The 12,998-nt window shown below is 59.7% G+C and overlaps 1 protein-coding gene across 1 annotated transcript; it reads left to right on the top strand.

Annotated features, from left to right (window-relative positions):
* Positions 1 to 3,321: 3,321 nt before the first annotated feature.
* LHX5 (LIM homeobox 5) lies at positions 3,322 to 12,612 on the top strand. Its single transcript, XM_032471235.1, has 5 exons — positions 3,322 to 3,949; positions 5,952 to 6,175; positions 6,873 to 7,150; positions 7,852 to 8,017; positions 11,774 to 12,612. Exons 1-5 carry the CDS (start codon positions 3,777 to 3,779, stop codon positions 12,139 to 12,141), a joined length of 1,209 nt encoding a protein of 402 aa, XP_032327126.1. The 5' UTR covers positions 3,322 to 3,776; the 3' UTR covers positions 12,142 to 12,612.
* Positions 12,613 to 12,998: the final 386 nt, after the last annotated feature.

The following is a 12,998-nucleotide window of genomic DNA, read 5'->3' as shown; positions in this document are numbered from 1 at the left end:
ATTGGAAACAGATTATTATCTTGTTTGTCTTTTGTCAGTTTTACTTATCCTGCCGCCGTCTGTCGAGTTGTAATGTTGATACTCTTTACTCTAGGAGGAAGATTTTTATATAGTAAATTCCATCAACATCTTGTATAAGTGACATTGCGTCTCCATGCATTACCCTGTTAAGACACAAGCGGTTTATTAGTTACATATAGGAGGGGATTTCGCTGCCTGGTCGCCATCTGTTAGCGCTGTTAGGATGAGGAAATTCGTCTAATAGTTGGTCTGCTGGCGTTTTTTGGAGGCTGTGCGCCCTGGAAGGTGGACTGGCAAAGGCGAAACAGGATGCCCTGCGGCTGGGCTGGGGTGAGGGGGTTCTGGACTGAGGTTGGGCTGTGCTGATTCCAAGGGGCTGTGACCTGGACAGGATGGGTAAACTCAGCTCCAGGAGGCAGAAGGCCAGACACGGGCTTCTGGAAGTGAAACCTTCCTCTCCTGCCACCGGGCATTCTGCCCCAGGTGACTCACCACATCCAGGCCCGGGGGACCCAGGGCTGCTCTCTGAGACTGCCTGCATTTCTCCTGTCTCCCTGGCCTAGCATCACAGCCACTGGGGCCTGGCTGTACATCGGCATTTAAGCACATCCAAGAGCTGAGGGCAGGTGGATCTGTCCTAGGCGGAACCTGACACACAGGCACCTAGCAGCCGGCAGGGTGAGCAGAGCCGGGACTGGAAAAACACAGCAGACCCAGTATTTCAGGTACCCAACTGGGGTTAGGGGAGGGTGGGCACAGCGCAGGGGAGAAGGCTATCGTCTAGATGGAGGCTTTTAATGACTGTGTGGGAGTTCCCCACACCCCCCTCCCAAAATCCACACGCTGCACAATGAGAATCCTTCATCACAGATTTGAGCCCGCTGCTGGATGTGGATGTCCAGCAGAGAGGCAGAGGCAAGGAAATAAAAACACAGAGAGAGAAACTGAGAAAGAAGGCGATGGGGAAACAGAGAGAGAGGAAAACAGAAAAAGAACAGAGGCTGAACATAAGGAAGAAACAGAGACAGAAAGGAAAAGATGTGAAGAGAACTCAGGAGAGAGAAACCCCAGCGAGACAAAGACCAAGTAGGCAGCGTAACTCGCCTTCACTTGGAGCCTGGGCGCCTCTCTCCTCTGGGGTTCTTGTTTCTCTGTTCCTGCCCTGCCAGCTCAAGGACCCTTCACGCTACACCCCCAGGAGGGCAGGGCCAGGCACTGTGTTCATTTGGGGCTCCTGGAGTTCTCCTAGCCAGGCCTGGGAGACGAGGCAAGATCCATTCTGCTTTTTCCTGGCCCGGCCCCGCTCTGTCCAGCCACCAGCCACATCGCTATGCCGTGTAGACAGCTGTCCGTTGCTCGGCAAGCTGGAGGATGGAGTAACGGCAGAATCTGCCCAGTTTGGGGGCTCCTTTTCAGAAGCCCAGCTTGTAAGTCAATGTCCCACCCAGTGACCAGCACCTGTCAATTCCCTGTCCCAGATCACCTCCTGTAGAGACCGTGGACTGTGGGGGAAAGCCCAAAGTCTGGACAGGAACCAGGGGGAAAGTGAGCATCTCTGTGCCTCCACCAACTGCCCCAGTACAGGCGTCCACAAACCCTGCCCCCCTTAAAATCCACAAAAGGCCAGCACTGCCAAGAGTACACACAAGCATACCCCTCCCCCCAAAAAAACTACAGGAGTCACGTAAAAAAAATACCACTATCCTCAGAAACACACACACGCAGACATACACACGGAGTAACTGGCCCACAAACACAGATCCACAAAATTCCACACTCACAAACACACCCAACCCAGCTCAGTCCCATGCACGCACGCTCACCTGCACACAAGCATACAATTCAGATTTTTCCAAGTCCACTTGCACATCAACACTGGCCCACACATACACAAATGCACACTCACACAGATGCACACTCACACAGGCAAACACCCTCACATTCATGTGGCCGCAAGTAAGCATACACATATATACAGCAAACAACAAAAACAGGGGCACGCAGACTAACACACACAAACATTAGAACTATACACAGATATAAATACACAAATGTGCAGGCAAAAAGTACACATGTCAAAGGGTATTCACATGATTGACTCCTGAGTACCTATAAACAGGCAAAAACGTGATTCTCCAGCAGCAAATATACACTAATAAACACAGCAAATGCACACAAACACGCATCCACAGCCAGTTCTTGGCACAAATACACACTCCTCTGGCTCCAAGCCCTTGGGCCCAGGCCCTACAGACCCCATCAGACCTCTTTCCTGGAGCTGGAAGGAAAAATCCCCAACTTGCCTGGCTGGCCTCTCTAACTTAGAGCACCCCATTAGTGGCTGGGTTGGTCCCTTGGGAAAGGGTGCCTGGCCCTCTCCCTCCCCCCACCAGAGTCACACTTCCATTCCACAGACACCTGCCAACACCCCCCTCACCCTCGGTGTCTCCTGCCTCCTTTGAAGGATAGAATGTGCACACCCAGCCCGGACGCCCTGCATGTGCAAAGGGCACCCACACAATCTCGAGCGTCCCCGCCTTGGCCAAGCTACCCACTCACCACAGCACCCAGACTGGCTGACCTGAGATCTGGAAGGTTCAGCGAGGAAAGCAGAGACGTGGTGGTGAACGTCACTTCTGGGCTGGCTTCAGGAAGACCGGTGCACCCTGGACCTCCCCCTCCCCACATCTCCCCAGAGGCCGGCAGCCAGCATGCTCTGGCCAGAGGACACCCGCCCCCACAACCTGGGCCTGGCCCTGCATGGGGAAAGACACCCAAGATACTCAAGCAGCGCGGTCTCTCTCTCTTTCTCTCTCCATGAGAAAGGCCCTGCTGGGCCCCAGCCCCGTGTATGACAAAAGAAGCTGGGGCCGGCTCCGGGAGTCCGAGAACCTCTCTGTCGCAGCTCCAGGGCGCAGACCCCAGGGGCGCACGGATCGCGGAGTCCAAAACGGCGGGCTGGGCTAGGGAAGAGGGGGCAGACGACGTAGAGCGCGATCCCGGCCTCGGGCAACTTCTGCAAGTTCCGGGGATGGCGAAGGGGGCAGAGGGCCCTCCCCCACTAAGCCTTGGAACCCTAGCCCCCAAATATTTGTGAGGAGAGAGAAGAGAGACCCAGTTTTCAGATCGCGCGGCCCCCAGCCCCCAGCCCCAAACTGAAAGGTAAATACTTACTTAGGCTCCGAACCAGGTACAAGCTAATACTCAACAATACTGATGCCTTGTTTTTTTTGCTCTGTCCGGACCGCAACGCTGTAGCCAATTTAGATATGCTATAAATTTAAGAGGTTGCCATGGCCACCGCGCGCCCATTGGCCGCCGGGCCCCCTACGTGCCGCGCCACGTCACCAAATCTGAATAAGGATGCGCGAATTAGGCGGCGGCCAGACAAAGATGAGGATCGGGACCGCTTGAAAGTGGGGGAAAGTGCCGGCGCCACCGCCACCGAGGAAAGCCGCTCGGCAACGCCGAGGCGAGCAGCCACCCAAGACACCTGGGGGAGCACGGAACAAGCACTGGGGCGCGCGGTCCGGGGCATGAGGCTGTGAACGCCACCGCTCCCTACCCCGCCCCCGGGCAGCCCAGCGCCAGCCCAGCGATCACCCAAGGACTTGACCGGCTGAGTCTTGGTTCGGACCGGACTCGCCCGGCCGCGGTCGAGAGAAGAGGCGGAGCGCAGCGGCGGGGCCGGGGGGCCCGAGGGCCGGGGGCCCAAAGGGAGGGCAAGGCGGCCGGAGCCGCCGGGGCGCGGGGCTATGATGGTGCACTGTGCCGGTTGCGAGCGGCCCATCCTCGACCGCTTTCTGCTGAACGTGTTGGACCGCGCGTGGCACATCAAATGCGTTCAGTGCTGCGAGTGTAAGACCAACCTCTCGGAGAAGTGCTTCTCGCGCGAGGGCAAGCTCTACTGCAAAAATGACTTCTTCAGGTAAGAGGCCGCGGCTCCTTGCTGCCCGCGCGTCCGCCCCGCGCGCTCCGTGGGGGCACCGGGGAAGGGGAGACCATGAAACCCATCCCAGCCGCCCAGGCTCACCAGCTTAAATGGGGACCTGCGGAGCTCGTCGCTTTCCTCCTGTCTTCAGTCCGGTCGGGGAAGGGCCCCAGCCCCGGGCAGAATGAGAAGGACACTGCTTGCCTGCTTCCCACTGGCTTTTCCAGGCCGGCTTGGAGCGGTGGTGGGGCAAGGGAAGAAGCCTGACAAACTTGCCCGCACTCGCCTCTGCCTCTTCCTAGCTGAGGACTCCGCAGGGTCAAAGATTCTAGCTCGGTTCTGGGAAAGGAAGGATTTTTCCAAAGTTAGGGGCAACTGGGGGCTCATCACCCATCATGCAGAGTTTGTGAGTCCAGAGGCTGGCCTCCTGGACAAACAAAAACTTCCCAGCTCCAGAGGGGGCTCAGCCAGGAAGGTCTCCTCTGGTGATGCGGGAAGGAGCCATCTCCTTGTCACCCACCCCCCATCAACTCCTTAGACATGTCCTCCCCTGCTGAAAGTACAAACGAAATGAAAGCTGGAATCAGGACCTCCGAGGTCTAGCCTGGGTCATGTCACCTCCCTTTGCTGCCCATGGGGGCCTTTAGGCAGGTCAGAGCAGATCACTTCTCTGGGCCTCAGTTTCCCCAGCTGAGAAATGCCAAGGGTTGGCCTGAAAGGCTGCGGGGTTTTTGGCAGCTCAGCCCTGCCTGCTTCCCCCGGTGCCCAGAGCCAGCTTTGTGAGTGCGAATTCCGGGCGCGGAGGGAAGGGGGGCGTGATTAATGCCACCACGGAGAAAGGCTGCTTGCTGGCCCCAGTGACTGGCACTAGGGAATTTGAATAGAAGAAAATGTCAGACGCGCCTTTACACGTGTAAACTCCCCAGCCCCAGAGGCCCAAGGCCCCTAATGTGGCAGTGCTTGCAAAGCACCTAATGATTTTTGATAAGGTGCATATGGCCAATTACGCTGCCGGATAAGGCCAAAAGTGACTTATGGCTTCTAATGCCCTCACTACATCAACGTCACCCAAATTCGCCCTGTTTAGAGATGTGGGCGTGAGTAGATGCAGGGCCCCAAAGTCCTGGGCCCTCCCCCTCCCCCAACCTGAGCCTCACTCCTCCCAGCGCCAGTCTGCACCACCCATTTCGGGGCAGGCCGGCCTTCTCCCAGCGCTCAAGGAAGAAAGAAAAGGATTTAGACCAGGAACGCAGGAAAGGGGGGATGGTAGAGATCCCGCATTATGGCCGTGCAGGTTTAGGATTGCCTTCTGGTCACAGTCTCCCGCTGCCTGCCAGGACCTGAGATTTGGGGAACTGGAGATTCAGTCCCTGCTCTCTGGACTTGCTCCAGTGGGGCACAGAGCAAGGACTGGAAAGTCTACGGTGCTGGTGATGCTGGGAATGAGTAGAAGGTTCCCTCTTTCCAGCTCAAGTTCAGCTCAGGAAAGGAGCTCCCCACCCCAAGGGTAGGGCCCACCAGCCAGACCGATGGGCCCTACTTGGAGGATCCCAGTAGATTAGAAAGGATCCAGGAGGCAAAGTCAAGAATTGGTCCAAACCCAGGCTGTCTGGCTTAAAATCCTCAAGACTAGAGAGCAGAATTAGCCTCCAGCAGCCTAGGCAGATCTGGAAAAGATGTGGGGCAGGGGAGGGGCACAACTTGGGGTGCTCTGGGCCCTCTGCTTGGATGAAGGCTGCACCTATTGCTGGGGGCCCAGCAGAATCCAAGTACACCTGACTGAGGCATGACAGTTCCAGTCCCAAGAACAGCCCAGGGCATTTGTCTCATCTCTTGCACTCCGGCCAGGGAGGATAGGACTGGGACCTCATCTGACAGATGTGGACATGGAGGCTTCTCAAAAGCTAGGGCAGGGTGGGGGAAGAGGGGAAGAGGTCAGGGGTTCCAGAGGATGGGACACTGGGCTGGCCCCAGGTGACAGGCCGGGTTGTGTCTGCAGGCGCTTTGGTACTAAGTGTGCGGGCTGTGCGCAAGGCATCTCGCCCAGCGACCTGGTGCGCAAGGCCCGCAGCAAAGTCTTCCACCTCAACTGCTTCACCTGCATGGTCTGCAACAAGCAGCTGTCCACAGGCGAGGAGCTCTACGTCATCGACGAGAACAAGTTCGTGTGCAAGGACGACTACCTGAGCTCATCCAGCCTCAAAGAGGGCAGTCTCAACTCAGGTAGGAGGCCCCCACCCCACCCCACCCCAACCCAGGCCCCAGTGCCTTCCCTCCGTGGCCAGCCTGCACTCCCTACTTTGTCCCTGTGTGCCTTAGGTGCCCGGCTCAGAGCTCACTCCCTCCGGGCAGGTCAAGGCAAATGGAGGGGCCCCGGGCTTGGGAAGTGAGTCAGCATTCGGAGCCAGCCTTCCAGGAGACCCACACTGCCAGCTCTTCCCCACCCTCCTCCAATTCAAGAGCCTTTTCCAAGTTGCCCTCCTCCCCCAGTTTGGAGCCGCACATTTTCCCCTTTCTGAGTCTGATCATTTCTAGCTGCACTGGGAGGACACTAATTGGGGTCTGGAGGAAGGAGAGAAGGGAGAAGAAGATTCCAGGCCTGGAGGGCATCTGCACCCTCCTCCCAGCCACCCTCCAAGAAGGCCAGGCTCTCCAGAGAGCGTGCCTCCCCCTTTCCCAAGCAATAGCGGAAAAGTGCTGAGAGGGCTTGAGAAGGGCCCCTCCAAAGGCCTGGCCCCTCCTGGAGGGAGTGGGCGGGTGGGCGGGCGCCTGGCCCCTAGGGGAGGGGCTGTCGCTGGGTTTGGGAGGGCACCCCGCCAGGTTGGTGGTGGCCTGGGCCCGCAGGAACCTGCTATGGGATTGGAGAGGTCTCGGGCTGCTGCTTACGCCCTGTCCCCTTCCCGCTCCGTCCCCCTCGCAGTGTCATCCTGTACGGACCGCAGTTTGTCCCCGGACCTCCAGGACCCACTCCAGGACGACCCCAAGGAAACGGACAACTCGACGTCGTCGGACAAGGAGACAGCCAACAACGAGAACGAGGAGCAGAACTCGGGCACGAAGCGGCGCGGCCCGCGCACCACCATCAAAGCCAAGCAGCTGGAGACGCTCAAGGCCGCCTTCGCCGCCACGCCCAAGCCCACGCGCCACATCCGCGAGCAGTTGGCACAGGAGACCGGCCTCAACATGCGCGTCATCCAGGTGCGGCCCGGCCCGGGTCACCCCTCCCCAGCCCCGCTTTGCCCGGGCGGCCAGGAAGCTTGGAGGAGTCGAGTCTCCCACCCAGCCTCGTTTGCTAAGAGAGCGCCGAGTTCGGGTCTAGGGGCAGACGGTGCGCCCAAGGTCGGGGCCAGCTGGTTAAACTCTTAACCGAAAGACTCAGCCTAGCCCTGCTGTCCTCCTGGTGGTGTCATCTTGGGCGGGTCACTTCACCACTCTGAATCCCACCCCACGCCATTCAAGGAGGGTTTTAAGCCCCGCTGGAGTACAGGACCTTCCCCTTGTTCCCATCCTCCGAGCAGAGAAAGAGGCAATATTCTTCGCGTGCCCCCTCCCTGCGCGGATGCGCGGGCAGACAGACAAACGGCCAGAGTCCGGCCGCGGAGCCGAGGGGCCGAGACCACAGCCATGCCGGGCGGGAGGCCTTTATAAAGCCGTCAGACCGCGGACGGGCCAAGGACTAGGAAGCCCAAGTCTTTATGAGTCGCCCCACGGGTCCGCGAAATCCTTCACCCTTGGCTGGTTCGCCGAGGCCCCTCTCCACCCCTCCGGCCTAATCCGGCCCGGCCCCCCTGCTCAGGGCAGCCTTGGTGCAGAGGAGGCGCTAGGACCCAGCGGGGGCAGCCGGGGCAAGGAGAGAAGGGCACCCCGAACCGAGCTCACAGCACCCTCCTGTGTCTCAGGTGTGGTTCCAGAACCGACGGTCCAAAGAACGCCGGATGAAACAGCTGAGCGCACTGGGCGCCCGGAGACACGCCTTCTTCCGGAGTCCGAGGCGCATGCGTCCGCTGGGCGGCCGCTTGGACGAGTCTGAAATGCTGGGGTCCACTCCGTACACCTACTACGGAGGTAAGCACCCCGTGTGCGCGCCGGTGCCCTACACCTCGGTAGGTGTACGCCCGTTGGCAGGGCCAGATCTCCACATTCTCGGCCACTCAGGGACCCCCCTTCTACCCATGCAGGACATACACATTCATGAACACACTTTAATAGACACGCATCAACACACAAATACTTACCCACAGATACCTCCTGGACATAAAATCAGACACATGGGTTTATTCACCCACACAGTGGTACCCACAGAGAAGCACCGGGGGCAAGCTGTGACACATCCCCACAGGACACATACTCGAGTTCAGAGACCTCAGGAACACGCGTCTAGACAGATGGTCACACACAACCACACACAAGTATACCGCCCCCCCATACACTGACAGATACACTGACATTCTCACGCATCACACCAAGTCAGGCACACACAAATCCACCTGCACCTCCTCCCAGCCTGACACCCCAGCCTTCCTGCTGCCCTTGCCCAAGGCCTGGTGTATTTGGCACCCGCAGGAAAGCAGGCATTGGAGGGTAGCACCGGCAGTAGGGATGGAGGGGTCAGGACTCATCTGAGGTCGCCCCCATGCTATCTTCCAAGTCAGCATCTCCTTTTCCACCTCGGGACTGGGGACTGGGGACAGTGAGGACAGCATCTGGCCCTGTTACCCCAGATGCGGGCAGTTGCTCCAGACAAGGACTCCTGCCCACCCTCCAGCTCCAAGCACACCAGGGTTCTTCGGGGCTAGGCTTGGCGGGGCAAGGATTGAGTCAACCCAGTTTTCCACTCTCTGTCTTTGGGGGTGCAAGGAGCTCACTTTGCACAGGCCAGTTCCTCTGTTGGTGTCACCTGGCTCAGGCCTGGGTGAACTCTCCTCTTGATCACCCCTTCCCTTCTTCCTTCTATCCTCTCCTCCCTTCTCCCCACCCTGTTAAGCGAAGGAGCTTTCTCATTTGCACTCAGTGGCCTCTCCTGACTCCCCCTCCTCATTGTTTTGAGACTGGGTTGCTCTGGGGCAGTGCAGCACTGACTCACCATCCTACACTTTCCAGACTTGGGGGGTGTCAAGGAAGAGGGGTCAAGGAAGGCACCTCTCCCTTCTGTTTTCAAGTCTCTGAATTTAGGGAGCCCCCAGGAATGCCTCTGCCTGAGACGGACCTGTGTTCTGAGTCACTCAGTGCCTCCCAGCCAGGAGGAGGGGAGCTGGGGCTAGTGGCCTAGTTTGGGGAGAGGCACCTTCTCTTAGAAAAGTCAGCTTGAGGGCAAGGTGGAGGGAGAGGCCAGGAGTGGGTGCCCAGGCGAACCCAGAAGGGAAAGTAAGAGAACCCTACAACCAGCTTTGGTACATCCTCAGGCCTGGAAGATTAGATCTTCATGTCGGGCCAGGACCCCCAGAAGTTGTGGACAAAATGTGCTAATGTGCTTTTGGGGAAGAGATTGAGATGGCAGGGCCCAGGCTGGGGGCTACAGACGCCCAGGGCAGCTTGGATGGTGGACTCCACTCACCGACTCTCTTCTGCACAAAATCTCCGCCGGGAGGTGCGGGGAGGTTGGTGGGGCGGTACTAGTACGGAATTTTCTCTCCGCCTGGGTAATTAACCAAGGTTTCCCCCAGGACCTGTGTGTCCCCCACCAATCCCGCCGCCTCCTCTGCCCGCGTGTCTGCCGGATGGGGTGGGGGCCTGGACACGCGGGCCCTTCTTTCCCCGGAATGGGGGGGGGGGGCGGGAACCCCCAGCCCCAACGAGGCAGCCCCGCCTAACCCGCGCTGGGAGATCGCGGCGGCGGCGGCGGCCGGCAGCGGGCGAGAAAGGGGCCGGGCGGCGGAGCCGGCGGCTCCCCGTGGGAGCGCGGACAAAGCCCCAGCTGCGGCTTTTGTGCCCTGTTCAGACGGCGTTTGTTCCAATTACCTCCGGCCCGGCCGCCATATGGGCGGAGGCGGCGCGCTCCGCGCGGGGGCCTAGGCCCTTGCTGGCTAGCCCGCTCGCTAGGGGCCGCGGCCGTCCCCCACCTCCGTCCCTTAGGAGCCCCAAATTCGCCGCTTCCAACTCTTCCCTTCACTTACGGGGAGAATGGAATGAGTGGTTTTTAAAAAATAATTGGCGACCGTTTTAGCTGTTGCCTAAACCATCCCCAAGCCCGCCTCCAGACACCCCCCATTTGGAATGATGTCAGGGAGGGTTTGGAGAGGGAAGAGGGGCGGCAGGGGGCGTCCAAAACTCGCCCTGGTGACAGACCCCAACACTAAGCTGGGGGCGTGGGTTTGCCAAGGAGACCCCGGCTTCCGGACTCGCTGGTTTTCCCGCCGTACAAAGCGGGTTATTGTCACCGATCTGAGCTACAAGGTGCTCCTTTCTTGGGATCTCACACCCCAGTCCTTAAGGGGAGCACCTGGTTGGGGGTGGGGGAGGCTGTTCGGAAGGATTTGGGGAAGGGGGCTTGGGGAAGGGGGCTATACAGGGTTGATGCAGAAACTGGTGCTGCCTGAATTTGTGGGCAAAATTCACGTTTGTGCACTTTTTCTGGAGAGAGAAACCATAACTTTCACCGGGTTATCAAAAGGGCTCAGTGTCCCCAGATACTCCAAAACCTTATTGTCGGGGCAAACCCGTGGGTAAGCGGGGGGGACAGAGCTTTTACCCCGAGGCGCATGAAACTTAAAGCATAGCCACCGGGGGAGTGCTCGCATCCTCCTCTTCCCCATCTCCCAAGTTCCCGGGGCTCGGCTTTCTCCATTCCAGGCCAGGCAAGGCAGATGCAAATGGTCAGACAGAGACGGACCCGGGGCGAAGGGCTGGGCCAGGTCGGCGGGGCTCAGGGGGCAGAGGGTTCTGAGGCCGCCTTGCGAGCTCACGTCCAGCGGCCAGGGCCATTCTCTCCAGTCCGTCTGCGCTCTGGCCGCTGCTGGGTCCCAGCCTTTCCCGGCCAGGTCGCCGCCTGGTCTCAACCATTTCACACTCTGGGCTCTGATCGCTCCCGCCTCCCCAGCCTGTCAGCCCCCGCGTCTCTGGCCATCTCTCTGACTTCTCGCCAGTCTCCAGCTGCCTGTCTCTTCTGACCTTCCATCTCTTTCCTGCCAGGTTTTCCCTGTGTCTCTAACCATCCAGCCGTCTCATCTCTTTCTCTTTGCCTCTTCTAGACCTTCTCTGCCTTACTCGACCCCGGATCTCTTGGGTCTGCGTCTCGGCCGTGGTTCGGCGACTCTGAGCCTCTTTTCTTGCCCCTGCCCACGCCCTGACTCTGCGTCTGGGGGCTCCCCTTCCTCCCGGTCCTCTGCCGATCTCTCCCAGTCTCTTTATCCGGCAGTTTCCGTGTCCCTCGCTGTATATTTCTCGCCAACTCTAAGACACTGCCTGGAATTGTCCATCTCTGTGCCTCCCGCCACCGCTGTCTCCTCTCCGTCTATGCCAGGGAACCTCTCACTTTGAACTCTCAGGGTCTTTCGCTATGTGTGCCTCGTCATCTGAGTCTCTTGCCTTTCAGTATCTCTCGTCTCTCTCCCCAGTATGAGCCTGGGTCTGGTCCTCCGTCCCTCCTGCCTGCCTCTCCCTTGTTCTCTGCGGGTCTCTCCGCAGCCCTCTCTCTAACCTAGAGTCAGTGTCGCGCTGTCCCCCAGTAATGTCCCGTCCAGCCGGCCCCAACCATGTCCGCACGTCTCTGGCCTGGGTCTGCCCAGGTCCCCTTCCACCGGGCCCCCCCCCCCCCGAGTCCCTTAGCGACCTCGCCATCTCTCACGTCTCCCCGTCTCCCCGCTACCCCGTCCCCTCCCGCAGACTACCAGGGCGACTACTACGCGCCAGGAGGCAACTACGACTTCTTCGCGCACGGCCCGCCGTCGCAGGCGCAGTCCCCGGCCGACTCGAGCTTCCTGGCTGCCTCGGGGCCCGGCTCGACGCCGCTGGGCGCGCTGGAGCCGCCGCTCGCCGGCCCGCACGCCGCCGACAACCCCAGGTTCACCGACATGATCTCGCACCCGGACACGCCGAGCCCCGAGCCGGGCCTGCCGGGCGCGCTGCACCCCATGCCGGGCGAGGTGTTCAGCGGCGGTCCCAGCCCGCCCTTCCCCATGAGCGGCACCAGCGGATACAGCGGACCCCTGTCGCACCCCAACCCGGAGCTCAACGAGGCCGCCGTGTGGTAAGGCTGCCGGGCCGGGCCGCCCCCCCTACCCCGCGCTCTCGACCCCGGGGGTCTCGCCCGGCCGGCCCCCCACCCTGGACCCAGCCTTCGGAAGCCAAAGCGCCCGACGCGGATGCGGCCCAGGGCGCCCTCGAGGCTCCCTCTCGGGTCCGCACTCAACCGGCAGCTGCTCCTGGGCGCCGCGAGGGACCGACCCCCATCTCCATCCACTCCGCTGGCTCTCCGGGACCCCCGGCCCGCTGCCAGCGCTCTCCTGGCAGCCGCGAGCAATTTGTTGGGACCAAAGTTAATTCTCCGGAGGGTCGAGGGATTTCAAGCACGCTCTAGACTTCCCTCGATCCCCCAACCCACCCACCACGTCTTTGGACCAAGAGAGGGTTGAGGCCAAGGGGCGGAGACGATTTTTTTTTTCCCTTCTCTGCAATCCGAGTGGCATTTTGTAATCTTATTTCTCACTCTGCTTTCCCGTCTTTAAAAAAAAAAAGATAAGTGAAAGAGAGAGATTGAAGGGAGAGAGAGGAAAGGGAGCAAAATGAGTTAGAAGATGGAGAGAGCGCCAGCCAGAGACAGAGAGAGAGAGAGAAGATGGAGAGGGTGAGAAACACTCTTGAATGGGGGTGTCGCTGGAAGACAGATCCACCTGCGCGTTGGCGCCCCCTGGTGGCCAATTTCGAGGATCAAGGTCAGCTTTTCCAGGAAGGGGGGCGGTCCATATATTGCCAGCTCGGGGGCCCGACCCCCACCTCTTCTTTCCTTTGACATTTATTTTGAGCCCGGGGGTCCCGACCAGACTTGAACACTCGCCCACCCTGCTCTCCCCCTGGGCAAGGCGCCAAGATTTCTGGGCTCTGGCCGACA

Source organism: Camelus ferus, chromosome 32 (genome assembly GCF_009834535.1).
Source record: "Camelus ferus isolate YT-003-E chromosome 32, BCGSAC_Cfer_1.0, whole genome shotgun sequence".
Taxonomy (NCBI): domain Eukaryota; kingdom Metazoa; phylum Chordata; class Mammalia; order Artiodactyla; family Camelidae; genus Camelus; species Camelus ferus.
Note: the sequence above shows the minus strand (reverse complement) of the source record. Positions and strands in the feature narration are given on the sequence as shown.